Source organism: Clarias gariepinus, chromosome 25 (assembly GCF_024256425.1).
Source record: "Clarias gariepinus isolate MV-2021 ecotype Netherlands chromosome 25, CGAR_prim_01v2, whole genome shotgun sequence".
Taxonomy (NCBI): domain Eukaryota; kingdom Metazoa; phylum Chordata; class Actinopteri; order Siluriformes; family Clariidae; genus Clarias; species Clarias gariepinus.
The window spans coordinates 16,561,961-16,582,398 of record NC_071124.1 but is presented as its reverse complement, the minus strand read 5'-3'; the positions used below and the strand labels follow the sequence as shown (position 1 = coordinate 16,582,398).

The window sequence follows — 20,438 nt, the reverse complement described above, 5'->3', positions numbered from 1 at the left end:
CTAACACAGCGCCGAAATCGGCATCATCATCACACAGACGTGTACCCCTCACGATCCAGTGAATATAAACAACTTAGCACAGGTCAAACCACTGACTCTGTGGAGGAGAAATGTTTAACTTCCTGGAGCTAAAAGAAAATCTGACCCCAGACTAATGGATGTTAAGTCCAGTTCAAAGTGGTGCATGTTTTAAATATACAAGAAATGCACTCACTAGGTATAAACTAGTAAGAGTTGGCTAAGACCAGCTTCAGAGAACAGCACACCTGTAACTCCATGCCATATTCATTTAGTCTGATATGCACACAGCCATCCTGAGAAAGGGAATGATTGGTGCATGACGGCTGCGACCTCACTAGAAGGCCTAGACTATGAATAATAAATACATTATTGGCAATAAAGCAACATCTTTTTTTCAACTCATTGTTGAGATTTCTATATACAGCCATATAAGTAGCTCCAGCTGTTTATTTATTCTTCACATTTTCCCTTGGCTTTGAGCAAACCTCTAGCACTGGGAAAATGAAAGAATGTCTTGCATTCAACCATTTAGGCATTTACTGCAAAAGGAGTGTTGCGGAAATTGAAAGAAGAATTTCATGAAAGAATTAAAGCTAGATTATTTTAATTAGCAAACATACAGTAACATTAACAATTGCCTTTAGCACTGCTAGCTGTTCCTATGGCACCAATGAAGTAAAAAAAAAAAAACAACAACCATAGAACATAAAAAAGTGGAGGGTCGAATTCCGCTGTAGGAGTTTGCACATTCTGCCCGTGCTTGCTGGGGTTCTCCAAATACGCTGACTCCCTCCCACAGTTAAAGACAAGCAGATTAGACTCATTGCTGTTTAAGATTTTTCCTGAAATGTGTGTGCACCGCGATAGCCTGGCATCGTGCCCCAGGTCCCTTGGGAAAGGCTCCAGGTTTTTCGCAACCCTACAGGATAAGTCGTATAGAGAATGAGTGAGCGAGTGAGTGAGCTAGACTTCAGGCGTAGGAGCCGGTTCAATGAGACACAGACACAACATAAATCATAGAACACTTAGGTTTATTCATTTTCCTTGATAAGAAAAATGTACATTTGTGTATATTTTTAAACATTCTTTATGCTCATACAAAATGACAAATGAAATATTGTACGTGGTTGTGAATTGCAAATAAAACACAAGCACCTATCTTTACAAAATAGACAAAGTATCAGTTATTCAACACATCACCACAATCACACAATTTAAATAAATAGCATTCATTCCCACTGATACAACTCATCATTTACACCATGAGAAGAGCACTTATAAAATAAGTGACAAGTACTTAATGTTTTATGCTATGGGAGATCAGATCAGACTTGAGCAACTGAAATAAAAAAGTGGTTCACAAAGATGTGAATTATGACACTGAATACTGTACTGTTGTTTAAAAGGCATGAAAAACGCACTCTGCTTTAGGTAATGCTTAAAAACTGGATTTTAAAATGAAATATCTGCTACTGTATGCACTGATTTATATATTTTTATAGCATTACAATATGCCATTGATTAAACACCTAGAATCTTTTTTATTTAGTCTCTTTGATATGTCTAAATTTTAAAATACCTGGCCCGATTCTTTTACACAATAACGAGTACATGGGACAAAGGGACAAATATATTTAAATAAATATTTTAAAAATCTAATGAAAATTATACCTTCCTCACACACACACATAAAAAAGTCTGCAATGTTCCAAGGCCTACTATTATCCTATTACAGTTATTTCAACACTGCACTTAAGGCTGATGAACACAAAGCTTGTTGCTCAAATGGCACATTGTGAAGGAAAATAAACCGAACAAAACAAAACGAAAATTCTACAAAATGTTGAAAAAGAAACAAAATGATAAAAAAAAAAAAACTTCCACGAACCAGCGGCAAAATGTTCACACTGAGGTTTGGCGGTAATACATACTTTTGTCACTCAAGTAAAATGAAAGAGGACGCAGTCGCAGCACAAACCCTGCAAAAGGAAGCCGGGCCTAAAAGTGTCCATCATTCATGCAGTCTGTCGTGTTAATGATCAGTGTGTAGAAGTCCTAAACGTAAGAATATCCAAAAGTGCACAGATATTATCGGATCCTCGTAAACAGGTTCAATACTGATATTGATTCCTGGAAGGAGAGAGAGAAAGACAGAGGGAGAGAAATTTAAGAAATGTAGGAATAGACATTTTCACATTGTCAAAATGCAACACAAGTGATGATTTTAAAGTCATTCAAAACAGTATTCATAAAAGTGATGTTTTGACATTTTCATGGCAGTCTAGTCTGTATATGAATATGAGAAAAACACATCCGTTTTTATTCTCTTTTTTATTCTTTAAATTTAAAAGGAAAAATTTTTTTCTTTATTATCCCGCTCTTCTGATTCATCGTTCAGTCGTGATGTTTACAATATTCCACAGAACAAAAAAAGCAGTAAGACCCTTTTTCAGATCGGTGCTCGGCTTCACCCAAGAATCAACATTTTAATTCTAACCGAAACAGCCGAAAGATATGAGTTTTAAATTAGACAACTGAGAGAATTACAGCAATGTTTCATATCAGACTGGTTTCTCAGTCAGGAGTAATCCCAAGCTGGTTTTGCAACAATGCCGAAGCTCACACTGTGGGTTGTGATTGTCTGTGATTCAACTTCAGATCCTGAATCCGTAAGTGTTACTATTTTCTATAAGTTATTATAAAACTTAAGTAAGGATAGTAATATTCGAGAATTGTTTGATGTACCAGAGAACTGGTATAAAACCTTTTAAGCCAACTTCATAAGCGTTTAATATCAACAGATTCATTGTGCGTGAGTCTTAATTTGCCATGATATCCAGTTTAATTCTAACCTGTTTAGCAATCTAAAAATGAAAAACGTCTGGTATGGAGCTACATCTGGGTAGGTTAATGGCTAACCTAACTTAACCTTGTGGTTAGTGATGGGAGTAAAGCATCTGTGCATTTGGGCTCTCTGCATACGAACTGTAAAAAGGTGACATGGTTAGAATCACTATTCTGAATATTCTACAACCTATGTATTATTAAATTTGTTTTTATTGTTAAAAAAACTGAGGAAACCACTTGAACCACAGGGGTTCGTTTTTTTTGACATGGTTTATAAGTTTTTACTTGTTTCATGTGTTGTGCTAGATAACTTAATACTTTCTTAAATTTTTTAATTAAATAGCCATTTAAGGAAGCAAAACACACTTCAACAAGCATGAAAGCAGGATTAATCAGCTGCATGGGGTTTTTATGGGTGCGGCTTTTACATGCTTAGCGTTAACAGTGCCAACGAGTGTCTTCAAGCTTTTCATGTGCTTACTGACAAACTATACTTACTGCTAGCGTCTAGTAACAGTAATGTACTGTTATAAAAAAGTAACAATAATAGCAATAGAATACCTCCACTGAACTAGTAATAGTACCAGATTATTTTTAACATATTTTATTATTAAATAGCACAGTGGTGTTCAAACTTTTATAACTCTCAATACTGGTGATGAATAAAATAAGGGTGAATACAATCCCCAATGCGGGTTGAAAAGGCCTTAAAACACCTGGAAAATCCTTTATAATATCTTAGGGAGTTTAAAAAAGACTTTGTCATTGTCATTCGGCAGTTTCTCAAAAATTACTATTTAAATTAATAATAAAAAACAACCTGAACAACTAAACAATATTACAGTAAATGCAGGTACAGTATCTATAAAAGTACCATGTGCTGTTTGAATTTTTTAAAGAGGTAACACTTGATGTCGAGTTGCATTACACCGTGACTTTCTTGATTATTTTTCCCATAAATATTATTTACCCTGGCCGGGTGCTTCATACTCACCAATCACATAAGAATACTTAGGGTGTCGCAACGGTCTCCATACATATCAATTTATAGCATTTTTTCAACCTCATTCACAAAACAACCTCTAGATGATTACCATTTCTTCATAAACACACACAGTTGTCTCTCCCAAATTGAATGAGCTCATGTTAACACATCTGGTGTTATGCATGTAATTGCTTAATTATACTAATTTCCATTACATATGAATCCTTTTGGGACACCCTGTATTTAAATTCATTAAATTTAATTTTTCTCTCCATAACTTAAATCGTCAAGTCTTACTCATGTGTATCACGGAGCAGCCATTATATCCCATTAAAATAAAAAAAACTCTTTCCGCCCAAACACACCACGCAGTCGTTACACACCGGTGCAGAGTTAAAATCGTTCAGACGCAGCGCTGCATCGAATGGTTAAATGACAGCTTGGGCACAAAACAGCGTGTGACTGGTGTCGCGATTTGAACATGTCTAACCGATGACATCTATTACGCATTCTGTGATGTGGCAGAATGACTGAGCAACACAAAAAGATTAAATAAAGAATGTGACATGGTGCTGGATTATTTATAGTGTCTGTGCAATGACAATTGTTACATTCATATAATAATTCATTCATGTTCATTATTTCAACACCTCCCACCCAAGGGAGCGAGTATCTTTTTATCTTTTTCCAAAACCTGTGCCTGAATCTAGTTTGCTTGTGTACAGTCAATCAGGGAGCTCTATGAGAAAATAAACCAGGAATTTAGCATGCTGATATTATAATTTTCGAAAAGCAGGATTTTAGCGTCCCTTTGATATAATCCGTCATGTCGTATTCCTCATTTGTCTCACTTTAGTGTTTAGCTCTGTTTGCAAAAAAAAAGAAAAAAGAAAACATATATATATACCTTGGTAGATCTGGTTTTGCTGAAGACGTTCCAGAAGCGCAGAGTCTCGTCTCCTGCTCCTGTGACTATGGCCTCCCCATCTGGAGACATGGCCTGCAGCAAATCAGCAGAGAATATTTCCATCTCACACAACAATTAAAACTTAGAACATTCACGTAATGACAGTCATTAGTTTTGGTCGTATGCGTATTGATAAAGCTGTGATATTCTAAAGGTTTTAGTGTAAAAACAAAAAGTACAAGGATTTGTTTTTATTTAAATAGTCTAGCTGAGTTTTATCTTTAGTTTCACTCTTCCGTATGTCTTTTTAAGATCTGAAAGCGTGCCACTTATTAAAAACAAATAACACGCATAACACGTTTCTATTGACACACACTTTCTAATACACTTCTTCAAGCACAGCATATTTACCTGAAATTGATTAAAAAAATACAATTTCTTGTGCAATGAAGCATTTATGAAGCATCTTTGGAAATATTCTTGCAAATGTTTAGTGTTTTGTAAGACTAAGCTTCCCAACAAGGAAAGCTGGAGGGTTGTAAGGGTTTCTCTACAACATGATGCCACTTTTTTATCTTATTAACTTTAAGAGACAGGTAAGCAAACGCATGTCGTGCACACCATAATGTTTTTTTCTTTACTTTTAGACTCCTAAGTTCCACATGACCCGTGCACATAATTATTCTCTATACATGACACAATCAACTTTCAGACTCAATTTATCTGATTGTATAGGAAGATTAGTGCTTGTTATTTTAGTCATCTTTGTAAAGTCCTCAAACTTCTCAAGTGGATAAACAAACATTAATCTTAACACAGCATGATTAAAAAAAAGTTAGTAATGAGCTTAACTTCACTTTCAGACACATTATTAACCCTTTCTGTAAGTCAAATGCTAGAACGCTTGTTAGTATTATAATTTTTTTAATTCAGGTTCTGATAAAACATGCCAGCGGGTATGATTACACGCCACCGAGAACTTTCGCAACTCAATAGGAGTAAGGATGAGCTTCAGATAAGCAATGATGGGAGAGTTTAACATCGGCAGAACGACAGAGTGAAAGCATAGTGAATAATTCAGACGGGTGTGCAGGTGTTCATTACCAGGTAGAGTACTCTGTAGGAGTGTCCAGTGAGTTTGGCCACCTGCGTCAGTGACGGGTACTTCCACACCAGGATCTGATTCTGAGAGTAACCATGAGTACTGACCTGTGGACACACACAGAGAGATGGGTGTGCTCATTACATATAGGGACAGATTTAGAGACATGACATGCTGTTTACGTTTATGTGCCATGATGACAACAGAGTTATAATAACTTGTTTGACCTGGTCTCATACTCAAAATGAAGCTCAGAAAAAATTCCAACAGTAATATTAAAAATTAAACACAGTATCTCAATTTGTCACTTTCAATCCTATTATGAACTTTACATGCGGTTCAAGTCAAACCGAGACTTGTGATGAAATTCCTTGTGAATAAAGTTGTAAAACCCATTGACATTTAAAGAGGACATCAATCACAGTATAATTTAAGACTCTTAGCTGCCTGTACAGGAACTTGGCACCAAGCCGTTTCCACATGCCATTAAAGAAGTTTCTGGGAGTCGTATCATGGCTCTGGCATACTTTCTACCTTGACGGTATCCAAGCATAAGTGCATTAGTGTAGCTGGGGATAATATAGAGGAATAAAGGTAGTTTTCACTCTCATAACTCTAATTCTGTTTTAAAACATCTGATATCAGAACAAAAAAGCCCCTCATATACAGTATAATTATTCGTAAATGTTCAATCTATGCCATCAACAGCTGTATACTAACGTTGCAAAACATCTGTCAAATAAAGATTCCAAGAAGGACAAAAAATGTTTTGGGAGACATCTCTTCCAGGTAACGAAGATAACTTGCTTATGAATTGCTTTCTTTTTTCCTATGGGCCATGCTCTTGGAAATGTGCTTGGAATTAAGATCAGCATGGGAGGAATCACTGCAGAGAAATTAACTGCTTACAGCTGGATTGCATCCTGTCTGAATAGCGAGTTGCTTTGGATTAAAAAAAAAAGTCAAAGAATCTGCTGAATAAATAAGCAGAATATGTAAAGTAATCACACTATACCACAAGCTGCTTCACATGTGATGATAACTATAGGGTACTGCTACGGACTGTTTTTTTTTTTGTTTCATGCAATCATCCAGCTGACATTATGTAAATGGGATAGGAAGATGATGTTGTGATACATCAATAAAATGATTTGTAGTCTCATACATCAAGAATAACAATTTCAGAGTTATGGAGTTGTGTTAACATTACTACATTTTAGCTAATAGACCAGGGCTTCTCAGAACCCCCTGCCCTGCACAATGTGATGTTCGCTTTACCATCAACACACCTGGCCCTCCTTATTGAGCACTGGGTAATTAGCAGATCAGTTGGATCAGGTGTCGAACAGTGGGGGGGGAGCAAACTGTGCAGGGCAGGAGGTCTCGAAGACTGGAGTAAGAAGTCAGTATAAAGCTGGTTTTATAGTGCACGATCTCTTTCAAACAGGAATTTGTAGTATTCAGGACAACCCAGAAAATGGAGTCATTTAAACAGAAATATCTTTCTAAATAAGTCTGAGGTATTAAGATTTTTATTCAGGTCTCATTTATGGTTTGCCACAGGATCTATAATACATACCAGTTCGTTGGTGTGTTTTGACCAGGCTAGGTTGCAGACCTGCGAGCCTGTGTCTGTGCACTGCAGTGGTTGCCCGGTCAGCGTGTTCCAGAAGCGGATGCAGCGATCGGCAGTGCCGCCGCCGGACGCCAGCAGGCCGTGCTGATGAGGAGACCATGCGATGGCTTTCACTGCTGCTGAATGCTCTGTGTACTGCTGCATGGGTAAGACGCTCGAGTGATTCCACACCAGCAGCTACAGAGAGAAAGAAACAGATCGAATTCATCACCTTGTGACAAAATTGCTCAGTGGCACCCTGCTCTATCAGACACGTCAAGCAGAGAGGTACATCCTGACAAATATACAGGTCTACAAGCGCTCCCGCTCTATAACCAACACCTCCTAATCTCCCTTAAACAGAAACTGGAAAAACTATAGGAAAAACTGCATAAATTGGATTGGATTATTTTAGACTTTAAACAGACAAACCACTTTTTAAGATTTTAAATAAGCACTTTTTGATCTATGATCAGATCCCATAAACCTATATAAAAAAGCTAATTCGATATACAACTATGTTTACAACTAGGTTATTAAATTACTTGCAGTGAAGTGGAGCTTGTTACTTAGATCTATTAGATTGTGGCATTTGAATCAGTTCTGACTGGTTCAAAACTGAATGGTTTGATTGTGGTTTTTTACCTTGTTGTCATTGCCACCGGAAGCAAGGAGCTGGTGATCGGTGCTCCACTTGAGGCCGCACACTTCCTGTCGGTGGCCCTGTAACCTGCGCTCGGACTGCAGCGGAGGAGCTCGAATGTCACGTTGCAGGATCAGACGGTCCCGGCTGCCTGAAGACAGCTGGTCCACGTTCCATGCTAATGCTCCTGGTAGCAGAAACACACAAACACACAAACCACACAATCATAAAATTTTTTAAAAAGACATATTGTCTCTCTTATGCTCCCAGTATGTTGCTATATGTTCATCATATAGACACTTGATTTATAATCAAATATAATTTCACAGCCCATCTGTTCAGCTACATATGCTTCTGCTTCCTGCTGTTCTGTACAACCTCATTAACACATAAAGCCCGTGAACATTGCCAGGGACTAATTTCCATCTTCACCTACGGTACACATACAGCGTGTTCACACACAGAAGGAAAATCCTAGAATGTTTATCTGTCATGTAGAATATTTGTGGTGAAACTTATTTTGTGGAAGACATTTGTTGCACCTTTGAATCTTAATTGCTAATCATATGCTTCCGTGCTTAGTGCAGTTTTCATCTCAGACAGATTAAGGATTATTGATTTCACATCCAAGTGCACAAAAATTGAAATAACAAACCAACCAAGCCTACAAACCTAACCGGACGCAACGTTCCAAACAGAACTGCACTCACCCACTCTGGCTGTGTGGCCCTCTAATACAGACAGCTTCTTCCCTGCGGCTGCGTCCCAAATCTGTACAAAGCCCTTATGAGTGCCCACTGCCACCAAGTTTCCCTAAAACAAAACAAATTCGTTATAAACATACCAAATTCCAGGAGTGCTTAAGAAATGCTTGGGGTTTCCCAATCCTGGCTCTGAATCAGATAACATTTTCATTTAGACCTTTGACTCAGTATATTGGCTTAAATATTAGGGAGGAGCAGAGGGTTTCCCTAATGTTTTTAATGTCTTTCCATCTTCAACAAACATTAGAGTAGCTGATGAATCTGAGTTATCCTTAGGTGTGAATGAGCATATGAATCGATGAACAAATGAACATGTGTGTGGTGTGTTACAACTAAAAAAATCAATATAGAGCCTGGATTGGGAACAAAATCACAGGGCAAAGCACAGGGATAAAAGAAACCATCAGGTGCTTTATAGATTAAGATGCTCTAATTTAGGAAACACGGAAGAATCATGCTTACTCTTTCCGACCAGCCCACAGATGTGACCGAGTCACTTTCCACTGACAGATCACACAGCCGTGTCACCTGCACAAGCACAAAATAGATTAAAAGCATAATTTACAGATGTTCTTTTCCATCATCTTCCTTCAAAAAAAACAAAAACAAAAAAAACACACATACCTGGCTGGTGCAGGCACTCCACAGGTACACGCAGGTGCCGAGGCCAACGCTGAGAACGTTTAAAGATGACCAGTCCACCAGGTTGAGGTAGAAATCGTCTTGCAGCTCAGGAGCATCCAGGACCTTAAAGGGGATTTTGGAAATCTTGCGCATAGGCTTCCGTGGAGATCGTAACAGCTTCTGACTTTAAGGTTTATGGGAGACACATGAAAACACATTAAGATGTATGAAAGACTGGAAAGAAAAAAGATTTAAGAAAAATTATTTGCTTCACAGAAAAATCCAAGGAAAAAAAAACTTAACCTGGACATACTGGAATTTGGAATAATAATTTAACCAAAACTATCACGTTCTAACCGAACACACAAAATAAATTCATTTAAATACACAGCAGCATGGTTCTCTGTAATAAGGACAGATTTAATTCCAGGGCAGACCACGTTCCTAGAATTCTAACATCTGTTTTATACAAACATCTGTTCTCTAGCTGTCTGTGATACTGCAAAGCAAGTGCAAGGTAGGTTAATCATAATCACAATCATATGATTCATCATTTTAAAAAAAAAAGTGTTTTTCATGTCCTAATTGTTATTTCAAAATTTTACATGAGCTGTTAATTTGGTGTGGCTTTTGCAATTACATTAATAATGTAAGATGGATGGGGCTAATGATACACTAAGGGCCACTCTCACCCCTGTTGAGGCTTTTGAAAACTTCATTATCATTACAGAGATATAACATTATGGAAAAGTAAAGAGAGGGAAAGTAGCAGTTATAGCTGTAAAGGACCATAAGGGCAGAAAAAGAGAGGATTCTTGATTCCTGACTAAGACCCTTTCCAGCCCTTTAGAAAAACGAAGCAAAAAATACTGCTCAGTGTGAAGTTAAGAGCAACACACTAGAATTCTGCCATGGTAAATGAAACCTGTCTCGTACTGATGAGTCTTGTGACATCATTACATTTAAACTCATAATCATGCCAACAATGGCTTAATTATTAGAGGTGGAGGGGACATATTAGTAATAAAACATTGATATAAAGTAAAAAGAAATTACAGCTATGAATTACAAAATCATTTTAGCATTTTCTTTAAAACAAATTGAAAGACCTTTTGGGTGAAACCAATTTCCAGAACTCGGTGGCCATTTTAACATCACAGCTCTATTGTAAGAACAAATAAATGCTGAACAATAAGGGCTCTTTTTGTTTAAAACACTGGTAAGCTCATTATAAAAGTTGATGCTTTCGAATTAATTGCTTTTTGATTTGGTTTATTTTCATACTGCATGTTATAAAACATGTATTAGATGTATTTTACAGGTAAAGTGCTTTTTGGGATAAAGAAATAAATACAATGCAGGCAATAGATACAATTTAGTGTAAATTGTTGTTCTTAAATGTGCCTAATTTGCAGCATTTGCATGACAAAAAAAAATAAGATTAATTTATGGAAATTAATGCAAAGTGTATAGAAATCATGATACTGCCATCTTCCAACCTGCTGTTATCTGCTGTAAGCTCAACTTTGATTGAAAAGCACCTGCATCTATCTCTTTCTTTTCAGTTTATATTGCTTATCTATTTATACATATAATAAAACTGTAAAGTTGGCATGTTAGGACATAATTTGGGATTTGTTTCATCGCAATTGGACCACGGGAAGAGAAGATATGCTAATTTTAAATTTAAATTGAAAACACTCATACAGAATGATTTTAAAAAATCGACCCTGAAAAAAATCCTTAGTTCATCTTAAAATTCAACAGATGGCGCTGTAAATTTTTTAAATACATGTTTATGAGTGTGTAATAAACGCAATCTCATCTCTTTATTCCACGAACTTCAGAGTAGCAAAGAAAAATTTACTTCATTCCAAACAACAGATGGCGTTGTACTTTTTTAAAAACGCGCTTATAAGTGTGCAATTAAATTCCATGGTAACGAAGTCACAGGCACATGTAGTGTCCATATGTGCACATGTGTCTGTGGGTATGTACAGTATGTGTATGCCTGCATTGGATTTGATGTCTAGATTTCGAATTTGATGGTTTCTTTTACAAAAGGTTCTCAGGATCTAGGGGTTTTTACCTGTTACTGCTGACGGGCGATAGTGAGTAAGGAGAGACACTGTTGCCGTCATCGGGAAGCGAACGCTTGGCACTTAGAGAATACTACAAAACAAACAAACACGAAAATGAGATGTTATACACATATTACTTTCATCATAGATAAAATAATGAATAATAAAATGTATAGATCTAAAGCATTGCACATTTCCACACAAAAACAGTAAATGGGAGAAGACAAAAAATAATTTCGTGATGTAAAAAGCTATAAAAGCTTCTTAAAGAAGAGAAAAACGTAGGCAATATGTTACCTACACTTTCACTCTCACTCTCTCAAGGCCATTCTACATTCTACAACTCCTCCTCACCTCCCTCAAGCTCAAGGTACATAAACTAGGCAGCTCTTGTGTGTGGAAGTGTCTGTATTGTCAACATTACAGGGAAGTTGACGTTGAGGTTTATCATTGAGTGCTTAATTAAGGCATATATGTGTTGATTATTCAAAGCCTAATACAATTCCCCCCCCCCCAAAAAAATGGGGGGCTCCCACATTATGGCTACTACTACACTCAGTCGGGAGGGCCGAAAACTATTAAATGTTTTCTCCGAACCACGTGACGCCAGCTGGCCGCATCTTTTCGAACTGCTCGCTTATGCACCGTTGTGGGCGGCGTAACACACATGGAGGACAGCACTATCCGCTCCTTCCGCTTGTTTGACCCCTGATTGGCTGCACAGCCATAATTAATGTGGGAGCACAAAGTACCTCTCGTTCCTCCCCTCTGAGAGAGCTCGGCCAATCAGCAGGTTAACGCATCACCTGGGAATCGAAGATAGCCTAATACAATTTCGTTAAAAAATATAAAAGGCACTTTATTGGAGCTGTTGAATTCCCAAACCTGCTATACGTGATAATAGTGAACCCCTTATTGATTATTTTTGCTACAACGGCATGCCCAGTCATGCTTATTCGTTACTTGACAGTGCGAGCAGCCATCCTAATCTGGTATTATATACTCTGGGTTGAATTGAATTCCATCCTGAGGGTGTGTTTTCCTTTCTCTTAATGTTTTCCCTGTGGTCTGAGGTCAGAAATTCTGTGTTACACCGGACAAGGCCCTAATAGTCACTTACACTGAACAGACTTGTCTTCTCAGGTGTGGAGGTTTGTAGCCGCCTGTCCTCAGTCTGAGGGTCCTGCACCTTCTCGATACCTGCTCCCAGCAGCTCATTCTTCAGTAAAGCGCAGTACGCCAGGCCATCTGCTGCCGAGAAGAGAGAACATGTAAAACACCTGCCAATGCTGTGTTTACACTAGCCGTTTAGTTTTTGTTGGTTTGTTTTGTTTGGTGGTTTCCTCACTTTTTATTATTGTTTTTAAAAATGCAGTCACGTTGCAACTTAATCTTATACCCATAAAAGAAATCATAAGGACCCTGTTTATTAGCATTCATTTAGCCAGCAAAGTGGGTTACATGCATTTTTACTCTAATGAAAAAAATTATTTCTTACACCTTTCTTCGACACTTAATTTTATAAAATGATAGCTAATAGGACTGAATAAAAAAAAATTTATTGACCGATAATGTTTTGTTTTGAGTAATATTTCTCTGTAGCTTATATATTTACTAACATGAACAGCACTTGCAGTTTAGGCAATGTGCAATGAATATTGTATTTGTAGCAGCCTCAGCTTTGAACAAAGACGAAGAGATTTTCAACAGCCTTACTGTTTTTTCACATAACTAATATGTTGAGATTTTACTGGGAGAGTTGTTATTTTATGATAAATTCTTAACAATTAATTAATAACATTGACATTAACATGTTTCGAAGTAAAGAAAATAATTTAAAATGCGCGACTGTAATAGCTAAGTACTAAATAGAGGAGCTATGTGGATATCAGGATATTTATATAACATTTATAAAACAAAATCGCAAAACAAATAGAATTAGTAACTAGGTATCGTGGTAATACTGAATGTGGTGGTCCTGTCCTTACCACTAAGCTATTAAATGACTAAACTCTAGTACTATTTTGGCCACTTAGTTAAATGCTAGTTATTTACCTAGACACCACTTATTGCTGGTTCCTTAGCTAGCTGGCTTTACATGTTTAGCTAACACAATCCGAGTTTCACCGTCACTTTACTAATTTTTTCCCCCCTCTATAACATGGTCCAGTGCCAATTTCCACCCACCTCTCCCCTATCACGTGAAAGGCACCAACAGCGAAGGCTAACGCCTAGTTTAACAAAAAACACATCAAAGTGCTATTTACGCTCCTCCTCACACATGAACTTACAGGTAGTCCATCGATTTCCTTTCTTATTTATTTATAACTCTAAAACACTTCTAAAGCATTTTTTTTAAAGCTAAGTTAAGAAACCTTCTTCTCAGGAAATAAATTTGACCTTTAGCAGTACTACTAATAAATCCATGCTATCTTGTTAGCCAATACAACTGTTGTCATGGTTACAAGGTATGCACCACTTGAGCTACTATTTTCCCTTTACCAATTTACAAAAAGCCCAGAGTATGAACAAAGCCATAAGGTCTATTAGAATAATCTAAATACTACATCTTTGCAAGGTCAGTAAAGGCTTAAAGCGACTTCGAACCGAACAAAAAAGATAAAAGGAAAGTATAATACAAAACATAGTACAATATACAGAAAGAAAGAAAGAAAAAAAGGACATTTGTGGAATAAGAATGACAGACAGAGGCAGGAAAACGAAGAAGGAGAGACAGATCAACAAACAGAAGGACAGGAAAGGGTGAACGAGTGCACTGGAGACAAACTAGAATCCAGTTGCCATGGTAACCAGGCTGCCATAAGGGAGGCCTTGTCTGAATGTTTTGAGATGAGAACATGTTCGGATTAAGTAGGCTATTCTGTGCTGTCGTACAACCACGCAAACACACACGCAAACACATGCACACACACACACCCTTGAACCACGCAAGAGCTTAGTACTAGGCTGTTTATTTTCTGCAGCATGTAATAGAGGATAGTCTCTAACGCTGTGCAGAATTAACTACACACACACACACACACACACAGCGCTAGTGCATCAAACATTGTTCTGTTTAGGGGAAAGAAGAATGGAATTAATTAGGTACAAAATGATAAAAATAACACTCAGCACTCCAAACTTACCTTTACTGCTGTCTGACGTTCCATCTTTTGTCTTTCTGTTTTGATTGTGCGACTTCTCGTTCTCCTTTGAACACAAGAAAGTATTGCAATAATTAATCACTGTGAGTTCTCTGCAGAGCCAGAGCTCAAAAAAACTGAAAACAGAGCTGATGGTTTGGAGGCGTACATTTATGCGGTGGAAGTTGACGCTCCAGTTGGCGCCGGCGCGGGATGGGATGAAGCGATCTCCGTGTTTACTTGGTGAGGATAGAGGAGAGTTGGCGGGGGTCAGTGCACACATAACCTCTGTGGCTTTCTGCAGGGAAACAGGAGGAAGTGATGGGTTTCTCAAATTCAGATTTTTCAGGCAGTGCATTCTACATTTTAATTTTGCTCCCAAAATTACAATATAATAATGTGTAAAAATGTCAGGAGGAATATATGTATTTTTAAAAATACACTACTTACATGTGTATAAGGTTGTGTGTTATTTTGCTTAGGCTATATCACAGCAAGGTATAAAGGATTACAATGACGTTGCATTTTCTTTTTACAATTTATATTTCAATGTTGTAATCTCTCTCACTCAAAACACAGCTTGTCATTTGTCAAAGAATCCAGAAATAAGTGCTAACTAAAGACCTATCTGTTTCTTAGATACTTAGGCTAATTTTTCCCACCGCTGGAAAAAAAACCCTCTCTATAGTGTTTGACTGATGGTAACTAACATAGTAACCAGTGTAAGGATTTATCCATTAATGGAAACTTCAAAGCACTTTTGTAAGTCGCTCTGGATAAAAGCGTCTGCCAAATGCCTAAATACTATATATATTCGGGTGTAAATGTAAATGTAGTCAACCAGCAGCGTTTTGAGCTCACTGTACATACTTGTCCACATACTACATGTGTTACGGAGGATTCCAGTAGGGGGCAGACCAAAGAACTCAATCACACAGTTTTGCATGAAGTAAACAAACATATACCCTACACAGTGCACTGGTAAAGATACATCATACAGGTTATTATACAGGTAATTATACAGGTAATTGTGCACAACTTTCCAGCATTTTTTCTGTGCCTGCTGGCTACCTGGTGTTTACATGAGTATTGCATTCTGCAGACAATTAGGATGTTGTGTTAATTTCTGAGGATGTTCACAAACTACAAACCAACCGCAGGATACATGAGGCAGCCATCATGCCTTATGCGTGTGCATACAGTAATCTACTGTTCATGTTAGAACACCAGAATCGTTTTCCGAGCTGTGCTGCACAGTTTCTGAATAGGTTTGCAAATTTCGCACATTTTTTAACACATAGTTGAACAAATTAACAATCAATAATCGATAAAGCATGTATTACTTATCTAACAAGTCACAAATTTTTTCACATTTACTATATATATTCGGGTGCACAAATTATATTTTTGCTTTGTCGCACTCTATACGCAGACTCGCTGACTTGCTCTGGGTTCACCTGGGTTGCCAGATCACAACGTAAAAAAAAAATTTTTTAAAAAGAGGCCAAATAATAAAATCATCAACTATTAATGCACATACATCTGTCAATAAAATTAGATTAATTCTAGATATGCCTGTGTGAAATTTAATTGCATACTCAATTAAATAAACGTGTATTAAAAAATGTACAGTGCCATTTAATAATTGTTTTAAGGTTGATTGTTTATGATATAAGTGCATTTTCAATTTAAATTTTAAAGTAGTATATCTTTTCTTCCCACGAGCCGATTGTCTTTTCCCTAACGTCAATTTCTTCTCTAATGTCTTTTTTCTTTTCAGATTTTAAACTGCAAGTGCACCCTCTTGTGGCGGACAATCTGGCATAAGAGGAATAAAACATGACAAGATGCGCTGTTAATATACAGAATTTTTTTTTAAAAAAGGGTATTGTGGTCAGGACTGTACAGGGGATGTGTCAATAACTCCTGACTGAGTTTCTGTAATGTGCAAGTGGTGTTCGATAATGATTGTGTGTACAGTTCCCAAAGACGGATACATCTCTTACACAAGTTGGTGACAAATTATCCATAAATTTTTAAGGTTCGGTTTTCTACTCGCTAAATGTTTAGGGGAACAAGTGCAATAGGCGTCAAACCACCCTGGTCAGTATCGTCATTTATGGATGTACGGCCTCCTTTAAAACATTGGCACCATGCAAATGGTTCACTGCGACTAATAATTTTTGATTCATTTATTACCATTACATTACCATTACAAGCATTACCTCAAGTTTGATACTGAAATTAACACTGCAAATGATTAACCAATTAAAACAATTAAAAATTTTGAGATTTAATACAAACTCACAGCAGGGCTTGCTCTGGCATTCTGAATATTGATTTGCCGTAGCAGGCGTCGCTCGTAGTGCTGGTCCATCCCTGCAAAAATACAGAAACAATACAGAAACAAATCACAAATCATAAAATCACAGATTATTCTGACAGATGAGCGAAAGTAGAAAAGTAAAGGTCAAAACCAATACAAGTATGGTGTACGTGTGTGCACCCTGTAATGGATTGCCAGCCCGCGCCCCTCGATACAAGACAAAGCAGTATAGATGATGAGTGAGTGAGTGAGTGAGCGAGAAAATGTGGGGATTTCATTTTGGTCAAACTTTAATGTGCTCTGTTGATTCTATTAACTAATTTAAGAACAAATCAAATGACAAAGTATTACCACTGATTTAGTTTAAAAAAAAAAGGAAAACATATGTTTTTTGTTATCTTTTTTTAGTATACCAAAACTTTATATGCTTTATAAGTAACAATGTCAAAAAGGTGACAGTCTTAAATGTGCTGAGTTACATAAAGACAACAAGATATGACAACATTTATGTGGAAGTAAGGTTATTTGTCTCACGTAAATATATTTTTGACAGGTCTTAAAGTGTTAAAACAATAACAAATATGTAATAATCACTACAATGCTGTGTAACTTGTATTATTAATTGTTTAAACGTCATGCCTCTAACAAAGAGCGGAATGGTTTTTTTTCCCTTGCCAGTCAACAGCTCCGCTCTCCAGTCCCGTGAATGTGGGTAATGTACCAAACATTAATTTAAAGCAAAAAAAAAAACCCAAAAAAAACCAGAGAGCTACTCTTGCAAAACAAGATTATTTCATAATTTTATATTTCATATTTCATTTTCCGCAAAAGCTGTTGTATAGCTGTTGTATAGTTTTAAGGCATTTGTTGGCATATAATGTAATTTAACGCTTGTAAGTTTACCTAAAAAAACTATTTAAAAGAGTAATCTGATTCCATATTGAAAATCAACCCATCGATTTAATTAATCAAAAAGATCTACGAAAAATAATTATTTACCTGCATAATTAAATTAAATGGCAGATCTGTAGCTACAATGTGTTGCCCGTTGGAGACTTAAATGTGTCATAAATGTTAAATAAATTTGTTGAGAAAACTTAATATTGGGATTAACCCCTAAATAGAATTTGATAAGCAGAAAAATATGGAAAATCCTGATGTATCTGTTTAGTTTTCCTTCTTTAGACTGCTAACAAATCAGGGACATGTTGAAAATTAACGTTCACATTTTAAGACCATGGATCTCAATTAATACCCAAGGAATTCTTGAAGTATTTCCAAGCAATCTTTTAGCTGCAACAATCATTTTGTGTAAACACATCCGAAAATTAGCTATTAAGGAAAAGGGGTGTGGTCAAGCAGCTATGTTTTAAAGTGGGCGGGGCTTATTTATAGGTTTCTTGAGTATAAAATATTTCTGGATTTGTTAAACAACACAAACTGCACTGAACTTTAAGAACCATGAACTATTAAAAAACTGTTCTGAAATACAATTTAAAACAACTAAATTAAAAAAAGCCTGCATCACTGTGAAGAATTAGTAAATTTATCTGAAAATCAAAGACTCTGATTTCTAGGTTTAACTGACAAAATGTGTAATGTTATATTTTATAATGGCATTCAAGTCAAACTGGGACCTCTTGTAAATAAAAGCATGAAACAAATTCACATTCACAGAAGACTTTAAGCACAGTATATTAATGAGACTCTTAGCTGCATTAAAACATTCTAACGATGCAAAGGTTTTTCAAGAAGGCTGTATGTCTGTCAATCATGAGGCTCAGAGCCCACTGCAGTCATTCCTGTGAACAGTGAATGAGTCGAACCCCTGATTCTTGAAAATCAACAAATAATTTGTCACCAACTTGCAGAAGAGACGCATCCGTCTGTAGGAACTGTACACATGATCATTCCCAAACACCACTTGCAAGTTACAAAAACTCGACTGGGAGTTATTTCCACATACCCCTTTCCATCCTGCCCTTGCTCAAAGCCATTTAAAATGTTTGGGGAATTAAAGGAGTTCTTGAAAGGGCAGCATTTTAGATGTGAATTAGTCAGTCTGATCATTTCCACCTTGATAGTATCCAAGCACTTATAAAATGCTGGGATAAGTGCATTAGTGAATGGTTTTTGCTCTCATACCTGTGTTCAGCTAGTCCTGGTTTGACTTGAACACACATTATACAGTTTAACGTTTGGGTAAACATTTGGAATAAAACAGGAAGGACTGAGTGTAGATTTGGGTTAAAACACACATTTTGTCTTACTATCGTTGTAAGGCCTTTCCATTACCATGATTATTAATGCAGTGGAATACTGTTGTGATTTGACCTGCATTATTTAAGTTTAGGATCAATATAACTCACTATCACTTTAGCTTTTTATGTTTGTTTTTTGGTAGTTTTATTTAGAGAAACCAGTTAAATGTGCCAATTATTAGATATCCTCTCCCCCTAAAAAACACACACACACACACACAACTGTTAGTAGACAGCTGTTAGCTTAGCTTCCATGCAGAAGACACGAAAAGCCACAATAAAACCCAAAAGCTCCTGACACTGAAATGAATGAACAAGGAATGAAACAGCTGTGCGGAAACACCACACACACACACACACACACACACACTGCAGGAGAATCAGGACGCAGCCCGCAGCTAGGGAAGCTAGCCGTGTTAGCACAACATCAAGTTAAAACTGACCGAATCCAGTCACAGGATAAAATGTCTACGCTTCGATCAAACCCGCTCGATGTGGATTTAACGGAATGTGAAGATGTCATACCAGACTGGTGGAGTCTCAGTCTCACACTGTCTCTCTCTGTCTCTGTGTCTCTGTGTCTCTGACTCTGTGCGTCTCTCTGTGTGTTTTAGCTCTCAACACAAACCGGAGCGGATTGTTGTTCTACAGAGCGCACGGGGTTGTGGGTAATGTACAGTGCCGACGTCAGCGTTGAGATTCAGAAGATGCGGCAGTGTTTCCATGGTTACAGCGATAACAACGGTGTAGGTGTAGCGCATGGAATAAGGTTTTAATAAAAAATAACAATAATAATGGCTTTAAATATACCTTAAAGACATAAAACTTGTTGTTTTTTTGTGTTCTTATGAAGTTTTTAAATAGTAATATTTTGTTAATTGTTGTTATTATTGTTATTATTTTTGCTATTGTTGTTGTTATTAGTGTATTGTTATTGTCATCATCATCGTTGTTGTTGTCATATAATAATAATAATTATTATTATTGTTGTTGTTGTTGTTGGGAATCTTGCCAATTATGCCGTTTTATTTGCCAATTATGCAATTATTTGCAATCCAAAATTTTATGTAACCAATTTGCTTAATTTAGGAACATGAAAACACACACACACACACACAC

General features: G+C 36.8%; 1 protein-coding gene across 2 annotated transcripts; it reads right to left on the bottom strand.

Moving 5' to 3' along the window:
- Window positions 1–1,066: 1,066 nt before the first annotated feature.
- LOC128513421 (fizzy-related protein homolog) lies at window positions 1,067–19,962 on the bottom strand. Of its 2 annotated transcripts, none has more exons than XM_053487175.1 (14): window positions 19,845–19,962; window positions 17,041–17,111; window positions 14,902–15,030; window positions 14,736–14,799; window positions 12,710–12,837; window positions 11,598–11,680; window positions 9,509–9,692; window positions 9,347–9,412; window positions 8,831–8,933; window positions 8,123–8,307; window positions 7,442–7,675; window positions 5,865–5,969; window positions 4,761–4,853; window positions 1,067–2,151 (listed from the first exon to the last, which is right to left on the bottom strand). In XM_053487175.1, exons 2-14 carry the CDS (start codon window positions 17,107–17,109, stop codon window positions 2,110–2,112), a joined length of 1,485 nt encoding a protein of 494 aa, XP_053343150.1. In that variant the 5' UTR covers window positions 17,110–17,111; window positions 19,845–19,962; the 3' UTR covers window positions 1,067–2,109. The 2 variants fall into 2 exon arrangements, with proteins under 2 accessions (XP_053343150.1, XP_053343149.1); XM_053487174.1 differs by having other exon boundaries at window positions 1,068–2,151; window positions 12,710–12,840.
- Window positions 19,963–20,438: the final 476 nt, after the last annotated feature.